Here is a 13315-nt window from a genome sequence, read left to right on the forward strand (position 1 = left end):
GCTCTGTGCATCAGGTCCGGATCTACGATATTTCCAAACCAGGGCAACATTAGATAGTGGCGCTACCGCACCCTCGAGCGTTTGAGATAGGACGCCAAAAATTTTAAAAATCGACTTTTCAAAAATACCTTTATTTTGTAGCGCACATCTTTCTGAAGAGGGAACGTAACACATGTTATTTGGTCTTAAGTGTGCCAAAGTGCAGTGCCAAGCCTCTTCACACAGCATTCTTCCATCGTATGTTTCTGTGTTTCTCTCTGTGTAATCCAAACATGTAATATTTTGTAATGGGTGCCATCAAACTATATTCAAGCCAGTGGAAATTAAAATGTCCTGTGGTGCCTCTCCTGCTCGCAGTCGGCCAGTTTGACACCCTGCCCCTCTTAAAAAGAATCTCGCAATTAACACTGGATGGGATTATTTGTAACCAGCAGAACAAGAACTCTTCAGAAAATTTGCAGTCTTTTCTGCCTATTAGCTAGTAACTTGCTGTTCTGTGTGACATAAAATTAAATATAGGATACATAAAACGAGTAAAGACAACGAGACAAGCAAGACAGTACACATTTCTTCAATCCTTATGTCCTAGCTTCCCCCCCCCCTCCCCCGCCCCTCCCTATGTAATCTTGCCACCACTTTATGTGGCGTACTTTCTTTTCTGGGAAAGACTCTATTACGTCATCAAAGTTCTTCAACGTTTTGCTACATGAAAAAATGAAATGTCGTTGTCTAATACTAGAAAACCTGTTAATACAAATTGTATCCAAGACTGGTGTGGTTCCTCGATCAGGTTACATGTATTTTGTCACTGTCTGCTAGAGAAAATGAAAGAGGCCTGCCTAATATTGCAGCAACTGTTACACACACCAAATAAACGAGACTGTTTTGGCACAAATGGTCACTTTCATAGTACAACAGAATATAATTCACGAGGTACCAATATCAAATTCCTATTAGGCCTACTACAAGCAAAAAGTTTTATATTAGGAAATAGTTTCACATTTGATTCATACTCTCTAGCTTCTGAAGCATGAGATCGAAAAGTAGTAGTACGAAATTTGTATATAAATTTGGAATCGTCATAGTCTTCCGTAATTTGTGTAAGTCCGTTTCTTCTCCTTCCTCATTCTAACAAACAATCTTGTCATTACTAATTCTGTAACTATTCCTGCCAGTGTCAAAACTTATTCTCTGGTTAACTTCACTAGCTCTGCCACAATCACTGCTTTAGCTATCCCGCATTTATTCTCCGGTTAGGCGTTATAATGTGTTCGTACAACGCGTTTTCTGTGCTACTCCTAGAATAGAACTTTAGCGGCTGCTAGCCGGGGACTGTACAACTGGCCCTTAGTAGTGTAGTGGTCTGGCCAAAAATTTTCTGTCAAAACTTCACTTTCTTGGACACACAGAGAAGACAATGCGTGATCTTTGTTGCCTGTTATTCCTGTTAGTTGTTTATTTCCACTCTGGTAGTCTGAATCCATGGAATTCGCTAGTAATTATAACAACGCTAATAGTTTACAAACACAGTCAACTGCATAAAAAGCGAGTGGCATTCACCCGTTCGACTTCATTCCGCTCTGCTCGTATAGACCCGTCCCCTTTGTCTGCAGGAAAGTTTATTTCTAGCTGCGACAGAGATTCCCACGGCAGAGAAATCACGTACACTATGCACACATTCAAAAAATCAACTTGTAATTCATTCAGAAATCAAATTAGAATTTGTTTGCGAAAAAAGGTCTTTTTCCTCAATAATATGAATTTGCCCCCTCTGAAACTGCTGCCTGGGGCAGATATCCCAGTTTGCCCCCAGCCCCTAGTTCCGAGCCTGTTGTGCATATGTGAATCTGGCAGCTTAGGCGCACCAGTAAAATTTTTCTGGATAGCATCTGGCTGCTTGCTGCTATTGCTTTTACAGGTAACTGCCACACTTCTGTAGCCAGAAACGGGAGAAGGTACTGCTCATACCCGGCTCAACTGCACATGCCCATAAGCTCACTCGCAACCGCTCAAATGAATCTAATGTAAACAGTTGTGATGTCACGCTTACTGGAGGCATTTCATTGTTATGTTACATTGCATAGCTTCCTAAAGCCTTTGACACATTTTGCTGTCAGCAGATGCTTGTATGAGCACTGTGTTTTGTTGTTGTATTGGTGCATTTCCTTTGCAACTTAGGTTTTATTTTCGTTTTTTTCTCTCGTTCATTTTTTATTGCTGCAGTATTATTCTGCAGCAGTGAGATACAGTAATATTCTTTGTTAGAGTATTGGTTTTTACCAGTCAAAGTTACAAAAATTTAACTGAAAACTAAAACAATGAAAAATTCCCGGAATTCTAAAAAATTCCCAAGTTTTTCCCAGTTTTCTCCCAGATGAAAAAATTCCCGGGTTTTTCCTGGATCTCCCGGTTGTCCCGGGTTGTATACACCCTGTCCATTCCAAGGGCTGTTCGTATCTGCCACTCGCACCAGCTGTCTTTTCCCTCTGGGCAATACTCGTGCTGAGGATTTTCATCCGTAGAAATCATATGATAGTATGTCACCATAATTTATGTACACTCGATTCTATGCTCATAAAATCTAAACAAATGAAAATTTCGCTTTGAAATTTTGACAGTTAAGCTAACGATTTAGGCGATAAAAAAATTGAATTTTTTAAATCTCCTAATGTCGATTCACCCCTTACACTCAACTATGAAGGAAGTTGAACAAAAATAGCTCAAGCCGCCAATATAATGGTTAGCAAACACACTACACAAATAAAATAACTGGAAAACACAGGAACTGTTTACACCTCACGTCAAATCGACACTAACACAATAAAATGCGACTCTCAAACAATGGAAAATTCAGGATGGAATAATAACAATATTATGAAAAGGATAGTTGCTACTCACCATACAGTGGAGATGCTCAGTCGCAGATAGGCTCAACAAAAAGACTGCCAAACAAAGCATTCAGTGACACATACCTTCATCAGAATAGACAACACACACACATACACAAACACAACTCACACATACATGACCACAATCTCTGGAAGCAAAGGTCAAACTGCAAGCAGCAGTGCATAATGGAAGAAGCAACTGGGTGGTGGGAGTAAGGAGGAGGCTGATGTGGGAACGAGGAGGAACAGCAAGGTAGGGATGGGGTACAGTAAAGTGCTGCTTGTGGTAGCATACAGGGACAAGGTGGGAAGAGAGTAGGGCAGCTAGGTGCAGTCAGGAGGTTAAATAGAGGACAGAGGGTAGGGGGGGGGGGGGGGGGAGGGCAGGGGAAAAGGTGAGAAGTAAACAGACTGTGGGTGTGTTGGTGGAACGGAGAGCTGTGTAGTGCTAGAATTGGAACAGGGGTGGGGTTAAGTGGGTAAGGACAACGATTAACATATGTTGAGGCAAGGAGGGTTACGAGAATGAAGGATATATGGTAGGGAGAGTTCCCATCTGTGCAGTTCAGAAAAGCTGGTGTTGGTGGGAAGGATCCAGATGGCACAAGCTGTGAAGCAGTCACTGAAAAGAACATCGTGTTGGGCAGTGTAACCAAATGCCCAATAAAATTTTTCTCAAAAGTTAATGATTTAAGTAAAAGAGCATGTAACTAGCTCAGTCAATGTGTATCGAGAAGCACTACTAACTGTCAGGTCAATCTCTATTGTAAAATTACAATAGTTATTAATTATTTACTAAATTTCCCTTAAAAGAACATTCTCAGTATTGTAACTTAGACTCTTACATATCATAATATACCTATATATCCACTGTTTCATTTTTTCTTCTCCTTAAGGCAGTGTATTGTGCTTCACTGTAATTACAATAGTTTGTGCTTGATGTTTGCAAAGATATTCAATGCTATTTATCTACTTGTGACCACAGCCAGGCAGACACGACATCACATCCGGTTAGCAGACAGACTTGACAGTTCTGCGTGGTCCCAGTCACGATACTCTATGGGCCAACACACTCTCCAGTCAGCCATCACAGCTGCACTGCCCTGGCCTCTGAACCACAGCGCACATAATTCAAATGAGGTGCTCGAGCAAAATCAATCCCTTTAGGTCCATTTATATTACGTCATGTCACAATGAAAATTATCTTTGTTGCCAGTAGTATGGTTGTAATAATCAGAGTTTAACTGGTACTGATTTTCAGTATTAGCGACAAATACTATTTTGGAGTACATGTAGTTTCAGAAACAGGTATGTCTGCCTTTATGAAATTTTATAATATGAATCTATGGTTGGCAACTATAGTTGTAAAATCGGAGCTTGCTTCAACTAAGGCCTTCGAAAGTCAAACATGGAAATGTCATTTAGAAAGAAAAAAAAAAAATACCACCATCCCGCCCAAAACAACATGTAAAGGCTGTGTCAGATTCGGTGGATAGCCAACTAGAATACAGCAGTGATTGACAGCAATGAATCAGACCATTTTCAGTCACTCAAATGTGCACTAACACAGAAAAGAAGATTATCACAAGCAAATAAACTCGATAGCAACACATAATATAAATTCTCTACTTAAGACTGGAAGGCTTAAGAATTTCAGATTCATTGGATTCCCCGGGGATGGCCATTATCCAAAGTGAATTGAATCCCCCTTCTTGTGTAGTGAGTGAATGAGGGCCACTTTCCCAATGTTCAAGGAATTATTCAGTTATCCAAATTTTTGCTAGAGCCATGTGTAAAGAGCTCTACACTGTGTCTTTAGGATATCTCCACATTTCAACAACAACCTGGTATTCTCCACATGCCTTACAATTTTTTTTTTCCTTTGATTGCTTTTTCTTCTTCTTGGAAATTTGGAGGGTCTGATTTGTTGGGTTTGGTTTTTATTGGTTATTTACATTGATTTTTAAGAGTTCCTTGGGTTCTTCACAGTTCAAAAGTCAATTAAATGTTTTTGTCATGATTAGTTTAAATTAATTATGGCATACTACAGGAAATACTACAAACCTCTGGCTATGATATTTGTGGACTTTAAGAATGCACACGACTGTCTCCACAGATCCTCAATACTACAAATTCTAAGAAATCTAGGACTTCATCTAAATTAATTAAACCAGTGGAACTTATTCTAACCAACACTAAATCAAAAGTAGAGCTTACAGGAGATATTTCTGGACCATTCCTCATAAAAACTGGTTTAAGACAAGGTGGCTGTCTGTCACCAATTCTAAATCAACTGTGCGCTGGAAATATAATGAGAGAATGGTACAAGGATAACCTAAAGAACATAAGAAATCGAAGCACGAAAAATTATATAAGTTTAAATTGCTTGAGATTTGGTGGTAATCTGGTTCCCCTAGCCACCAATGTTCAAGAATCCAAGCAGAAAGTTAAATTTCTACAAGAAATAATACAGAAAATCAGCCTTAGAATGCCATTTGGAAAAAAAAACAGAGGTTATGCTAACTGGCCCACCATTTGCAAGCAAAATTACAATAGAAGAGCAGAAAATCAAAACAGTTTATAAACGTAAATATTTAAGTGAAATCAGGACATACAACCAAAATGAAAAACCTACATGGCCAAACTGAATAAAACACTGAACAAACCAAATTACGTCATGAGCCTATTGATAACTGCAAAATTAAAACCTCATAAAACAATTACACTACCAAAAATAAAAGATGCAGCTATATCCATCTTCAAAATTACTAATAAGCAAAAATATGGAGAATACTCCAGGCAGAAATAAGAGTAATAAGGATTACACAATACCAGGTAAATGGGCATTGGAGAATATCTTCAAATGAAACAGTAGCCTACATAAGAAAAAGGAACCAGTAATGAGAATGATCACAAAGACACACTCTCATTCTTTGGGAATCTAATGAAAAAATTAGTATGAGAGTCTTCAACTTTTGTTGTTGTATCATCCCCAGTTGCATATAATTTAATCAACGTATTGTAAGAGTAAGGGAGTAATAGAAAAATTGTGGAATAGTGAGGGCAACATTAAATTGATTATAAAAATTAAGTCAGATATACGAGAACTCCAAATTACAGTAGATGACCTAAAAAACAAAGCAGACAAAACCAAAGTTCTGCAACACACAAACCAGACAGCAAACACAGAACAATAAAAAGACTAAACGAATGGGGACCTCAAACAAAGAAAGAAAAATATCTGAAAGAATGAAAATACTGGGCACACAGAAGAGCAAAAAATCATTTATATAACAATAAAATACAATAAGTCTTTGTATAACCACTGTGTTATTGAACTATTATTGGACCAATAGCACAACTGAACAACTCCTTTTTTGAACCTTTGTATAATTACTACGGTGCTACAATGAAGGCCATAAAATAAATAATAATACGAATAATAATAATAATAACAACAGCAATGTGAGTCTTTGTGTGTTAACCAGCTGTACGTCCGCTAAAGTGTCATCTGTATAGTGTGTGGTTGAGTTGGACTACAAATCGATTATGTTTTTGTAATTTTTAAATCATTACAAAACCATTTATCTGGATCGAGAACAGAAGTAGGTTCAGTAATGATAATAGTTTGTTAACGTTAACCTTTACTTTCTGTTATGAAGGTAAGTCTTCATCCATGTTCATTCCAGTTTTCCCAGGAGTATTTTATGGTGCACACAATCAAAGGCTTTAGTAAGCTCACAAAATATACTAATAGAATACATTTTGGTCTTTTGCTCTCTCAAGACATTTTTAAGATCATATGTGAATTTTTTTAGTTGAGAATCCTTTATGAAAACCAAACTGAGACTCAGACAAAGAAAATTAGATGCAGGTGAGGAATTTGAACTTTAACAGCACTTACACCATTACATTTCAGCAAAATATCTTGCTGCTGTTCTTGAGATGACTTGACCTACCAAAGGACAAGGCACAAATGCAGAGGTTATATACGAGGGCGGTTCAGAAAGTAACCTCCGATTGGTCACAGTGCGGGTTGTGGGGGGAGTAGCGACGCCATCTGTGCGTTCACGCACTCAACAGGTCAGTCGGCATCAAGCCGTGGTCGAGTGAACGTCGTACGTGCGCTAGTTTAGTTTTTGTGGCAGTTTGAAATGTGTGCTGCAATAGAAAACCCCGCCAAATGTGAAGTGCGTGCTGTCATAAGGTTTTTTACAGCCAAAGGATATTCTGCAGCAGCTATTCATCGTGAGCTTTGTGCCATGTACGGACCAAGAGTTATGAGTGAAGGAGTTGTCCGTGAATGGGTACGTTTATTTAAAAGTGGACGAGAAAACATTCATGATGAAGAGAGGAGTGGTAGACCATCATTGGTGACTGACGAACTCGTTCAGACAGTTGATGCAAAAGTTTGTGAAAATCGACATTTCTCAATGTCGGAGTTGTCTACTGGTTTTCCATAGATTTCTAAGACTCTCTTGTATGAGATAGTGACAGCAAGATTGGGTTACCGTAAGTTCTGTGCACGATGGGTGCCCAAAATTCTTACCGACCACCACAAAACTCAAAGAATGGCCTCTGCATTAGACTTTCTGTCACGTTATGAGGACGAAGGAGAACCATTGTTAAACAGAATCGCGACCGGTGACGAAACCTGGATTAAGTACGTGAACCCTGAGACAAAAGAACAATCAAACATGTGGGCACATTCAAATTCGCCTACCAAAGCAAGAAAAGCCTCGCAAGATTTTTCTGCCAGAAAACTGATGGCAACGGTGTTTTGGGATGCCAAAGGGGTGTTGTTGGTTGAATTCATGGAACGTGGTACGACCATTAATCAAGACGTGTACTGTGAAACAATAAAAAGTTACGGCGGGCTATACAGAACAAACGCCGTGGTATGCTGACTTCCGGTATCGTTTTTTTGCACGATAACGCCCGTCCTCACTCTGCTCGCAGAACAACGGCCCTTCTTGAGTCCTTCAAGTGGGACGTTATCAACCATCCACCTTACAGCGCAGACCTGGCGCCAAGTGATTATCACCTCTTCATGCATTTGAAGAAATGGCTCGGGTCACAGCGGTTTGATGACGACGAAGAGCTCAAAGATGCGGTCACAGGCTGGCTCCAGGCACAAGCGGGTGATTTTTATGCAGAAGGAATTTCAAAGCTTGTGAAGAGATACGATAAGTGCCTCAATCGCTATGGAGACTATGTAGAAAAATAGTGCAAAGATGTAGTTGTAAGATGTATATATTAAAATATTTTTATTTAACTTGGTGTATTTTTTTAAATCAACCGGAGGTTACTTTCTGAACGGCCCTCGTATCTTTGCATACCTCATATCAAGCTTACGTGAGTATCTGTCACTACTTTTCATTTGAAATACGGTTGGATACATCAGTGTTGCATACCTAATTTGATAAGATAAAGAACCATGGACCTTGCCGTTGGTGGGGAGGCTTGCGTGCCTCAGCGATACAGATAGCCGTACCGTAGGTACAACCACAACGGAGGGGTATCTGTTGAGAGGCCAGACAAATGTGTGGTTCCTGAAGAGGGGCAGCAGCCTTTTCAGTAGTTGCAAGGGCAACAGTCTGGATGATTGACTGATCTGGCCTTGAAACAATAACCAAAACGGCCTTGCTGTGCTGGTACTGCGAACGGCTGAAAGCAAGGGGAAACTACGGCCGTAATTTTTCCCGAGGGCATGCAGCTTTACTGTATGATTAAATGATGATGGCGTCCTCTTGGGTAAAATATTCCGGAGGTAAAATAGTCCCCCATTCGGATCTCCGGGCGGGGACTACTCAAGAGGATGTCGTTATCAGGAGAAAGAAAACTGGCGTTCTACGGATCGGAGCGTGGAATGTCAGATCCCTTAATCGGGCAGGTAGGTTAGAAAATTTAAAAAGGGAAATGGATAGGTTAAAGTTAGTGTGGGAAATAGTGAAGTTCGGTAGCAGGAGGAACAAGACTTCTGGTCAGGTGACTACAGGTTTATAAACACAAAGTCAAATAGGGGTAATGCAGGAGTAGGTTTAATAATGAATAGGAAAATAGGAATTCGGGTAAGCTACTACAAACAGCATAGTGAACGCATTATTGTGGCCAATATAGATACGAAGCCCACACCTACTACAGTAGTACAAGTTTATATGCCAACTAGCTCTGCAGATGACGAAGAAATTGAAGAAATGTATGATGAAATAAAAGAAATTATTCAGATAGTGAAGGGAGACGAAAATTCAATAGTCATGGGTGACTGGAATTCAAGTGTAGGAAAAGGGAGAGAAGGAAACGTAGTAGGTGAATATGGATTGGGGCTAAGAAATGAAAGAGGAAGCCGCCTGATAGAATTTTGCACAGAGCACAACTTAATCATAGCTAACACTTGGTTTAAGAATCATGATAGAAGGTTGTATACATGGAAGAACCCTGGAGATACTAAAAGGTATCAGATAGATTATATAATGGTAAGACAGAGATTTAGGAACCAGGTTTTAAATTGTAAGACATTTCCAGGGGCAGATGTGGACTCTGACCACAATCTATTGGTTATGACCTGTAGATTAAAACTGAAGAAACTGCAAAAAGGTGGGAATTTAAGGAGATGGGACCTGGATAAACTGACTAAACCAGAGGTTGTACAGAGTTTCCGGGAGAGCATAAGGGAACAATTGAACGGAATGGGGGAAAGAAATATAGTAGAAGAAGAATGGGTAGCTCTGAGGGATGAAGTAGTGAAGGCAGCAGACGATCAAGTAGGTAAAAAGAAGAGGGTTAGTAGAAATCCTTGGGTAACCGAAGAAATATTGAATTTAATTGATGAAAGGGGAAAATATAAAAATGCAGTAAATGAAGCAGACAAAAAGGAATACAAACGTCTCAAAAACGAGATCGACAGGAAGTGCAAAATGGCTAAGCAGGGATGGCTAGAGGACAAATGTAAGGATGTAGAGGCTTCTCTCACTAGGGGTAAGATAGATACTGCCTAAAGGAAAATTAAAGAGACCTTTGGAGATAAGAGAACCACATGTATGAACATCAAGAGCTCAGATGGAAACCCAGTTCTAAGCAAAGAAGGGAAAGCAGAAAGGTGGAAGGAGTATATAGAGGGTCTATACAAGGGCGATGCACTTGAGGACAATATTATGGAAATGGAAGAGGATGTAGATGAAGATGAAATGGGAGATACGATACTGCGTGAAGAGTTTGACAGAGCACTGAAGGACCTGAGTCGAAACAAGGCCCCCGGAGTAGACAACATTCCATTGGAACTACTGACGGCCTTGGGAGAGCCAGTCCTGACAAAACTCTACCATCTGGTGAGCAAGATGTATGAAACAGGCGAAATACCCTCAGACTTCAAGAAGAATATAATAATTCCAATCCCAAAGAAAGCAGGTGTTGACAGATGTGAAAATTACCGAACAATCAGTTGAATAAGCCACAGCTGCAAAGTACTAACACGAATTCTTTACAGACGAATGGAAAAACTAGTAGAAGCTGACCTCGGGGAAGATCAGTTTGGATTCTGTAGAAATACTGGAACACGTGAGGCAATACTGACCTTACGACTTATCTTAGAAGAAAGATTAAGGAAAGGCAAACCTACGTTTCTAACATTTGTAGACTTAGAGAAAGCTTTTGACAATGTTGACTGGAATACTCTCTTTCAAATTCTAAAGGTGGCAGGGGTAAAATACAGGGAGCGAAAGGCTATTTACAACTTGTACAGAAACCAGATGGCAGTTATAAGAGTTGAGGGACATGAAAGGGAAGCAGTGGTTGGGAAGGGAGTAAGACAGGGTTGTAGCCTCTCCCCGATGTTATTCAATCTCTATATTGAGCAAGCAGTAAAGGAAACAAAAGAAAAATTTGGAGTAGGTATTAAAATCCATGGAGAAGAAATAAAAACTTTGAGGTTCGCCGATGACATTGTAATTCTGTCAGAGACAGCAAAGGACTTGGAAGAGCAGTTGAACGGAATGGATGGTGTCTTGAAGGGAGGATATAAGATGAACATCAACAAAAGCAAAACGAGGATAATGGAATGTAGTCGAGTTAAGTCGGGTGATGCTGAGGGTATTAGATTAGGAAATGAGACACTTAAAGTAGTAAAGGAGTTTTGCTATTTGGGGAGCAAAATAACTGATGATGGACGAAGTAGAGAGGATATAAAATCTAGACTGGCAATGGCAAGGAAAGCGTTTCTGAAGAAGAGAAATTTGTTAACATCGAGTATAGATTTAAGTGTCAGGAAGTTATTTCTGAAAGTATTTGTATGGAGTGTAGCCATGTATGGAAGTGAAACATGGACGGTAAATAGTTTGGACAAGAAGAGAATAGAAGCTTTTGAAATGTGGTGCTACAGAAGAATGCTGAAGATTAGATGGGTAGATCACATAACTAATGAGGAAGTATTGAATAGGATTGGGGAGAAGAGAAGTTTGTGGCACAACTTGACCAGAAGAAGGGATCGGTTGGTAGGACATGTTCTGAGGCATCAAGGGATCACCAATTTAGTATTTGAGGGCAGCGTGGAGGGTAAAAATCATAGGGGGAGACCAAGAGATGAATACACTAAGCAGATTCAGAAGGATGTAGGTTGCAGTAGGTACTGGGAGATGAAGAAGCTTGCACAGGATAGAGTAGCATGGAGAGCTGCATCAAACCAGTCTCAGGACTGAAGACCACAACAACAACAACAAAGAGGATTAATGTAAAAACCTCGTAATTAATGACTGGTACTAATAAAATCAAAAATTTGTATCACCTGTCGTGCAGCCTGCTCAGCTGAGGCACCTCCTTCCTCCATCTGGCAACGACTGAGACCTGTGAGGGCTGCTGAAGATGAGTTGTCAACACGTGTAGCAGCACGGAAGTGCCGTAATGCTTCTGCTAGTTTTCCACTGAGAAAACTCTGTCTGTAACACAGTTGTACAGATTTGTAAATATATACAGACGTGTTTGACAAGGATAGGACAGGTGATCAGCAGTAGCCTTGTTAAAGGAACCAACCCAGCAAATCAAGGTGGTTGAACAGAGCATGAAACTCCATCCTACCAAATGCGTGGCCAGTGTCTTAATAAGTGCACTAACTATCCTACTCAATTTATACAATAGTGAGTGAAGCCACTTTGTTTCTGTGTACTTGGAATAAGCTAGGTAGTTAACACAAACTCTTCATTGTGATCCTCAACACTTATTGCTGGTGAGACATTACCATTTTGCCCTACATTTCTTGGAGGTATGATTATCTGGCAAAAAGGATTTCTCCTTGTAAATGCAAGTCTAAACCGACTTTTGCTTCATGATAAAGTATAGAGACATTAGCGACATGCTTCTGTTTTTCCTGATGTTCACGGTGGATTGACAGATGTACTCACTTAGCACTGTAATGATATCAATTTTTTAAATGGTCCTTTAAACTGAGTTTTACTTCTACTGTTAGTTATAATTATTATGGTCTTTTCTGCAGTATGAAAAGTGTGCCCCTGCATCATTCGTTTGATTCCTACAAAAGAATCATGCTGCTATGAACTGAGTGATTTATGTTTAATGTGACAGAGGTAGTTTCCATGTTTAAACCAAAGCCCATTCTGGCTATTTATATTCAGTGTTAACAATGTAGGAAAAGATATATTGCTACTTACTGTAAAGAAGACACATCAAGTTGCAGACAGGCACGATTAAAAAACACTGAAATGTAGCTTTTGGTCACAGCCTATGTCAGTAAAGGGCAACACGCACACAACATTCATACACACACACACACGCCACCCACCCACCCACCCTCCCACCCACCCACCCACACACACACACACACACACACACACACACACACAAACACACACACACACACGCACACACACACAAAGCAAGCACACCTCACACGCACACGACTGCCAACTCCAGCATCAGGCCAGAATACATCACGTTGCATCCTGCATGATGTTGCATTCCGGTCCGAGATGTTAACACTGGTACTTGTGTGAGTGAGAGTGTGTGTGTGTGTGTGTGTGTGTGTGTGTGTGTGTGCGTCTGTGTGTGTGTGTGTGTGTGTGTGTGTGTGTGTGTGAATGTTGTGTGTGTGTGTGTGTGTGTCTCTCTTCACCAACAAAGGCTGTGGCCGAAAGCTACATATGAGTGTCTTTTAAATGTGCCAGTCTGCAACTTGATGTGTCTTCTTTATAGTGAATAGTGATCTATCTTTTCCCACACTGTTGATATACCTACCTAGAGTTTCCATTGTTTGATATATTCAATGTTAGTTTTTATGTACTGTTCAGTTATGAACATCCTTGACAGTTTCTTTTATGTTCTCTACTGGAATTCTGGTCTTTTACAGGGAAATTTTGTTGCAATACCAAAAAATAGTCACTTGCACAGTTTTAAAGTTCCTGTGGATGTCTTATAACCTA

General features: G+C 40.0%; 1 protein-coding gene across 2 annotated transcripts in view; it reads right to left on the minus strand.

Annotated features, from left to right (window-relative positions):
- Positions 1–13315, minus strand: part of LOC124802547 (tetratricopeptide repeat protein 21B-like) — a 275934-nt gene that overhangs the window by 175187 nt on the left and 87432 nt on the right. For both annotated transcript variants that reach the window (XM_047263411.1, XM_047263410.1), the window contains exon 6: positions 11668–11818. In XM_047263411.1, the coding sequence (XP_047119367.1) occupies positions 11668–11818 (151 nt within the window). The remainder of the gene's footprint in view (positions 1–11667; positions 11819–13315) is intronic.

Source organism: Schistocerca piceifrons, chromosome 6 (assembly GCF_021461385.2).
Source record: "Schistocerca piceifrons isolate TAMUIC-IGC-003096 chromosome 6, iqSchPice1.1, whole genome shotgun sequence".
In the NCBI taxonomy this organism is placed as follows: domain Eukaryota; kingdom Metazoa; phylum Arthropoda; class Insecta; order Orthoptera; family Acrididae; genus Schistocerca; species Schistocerca piceifrons.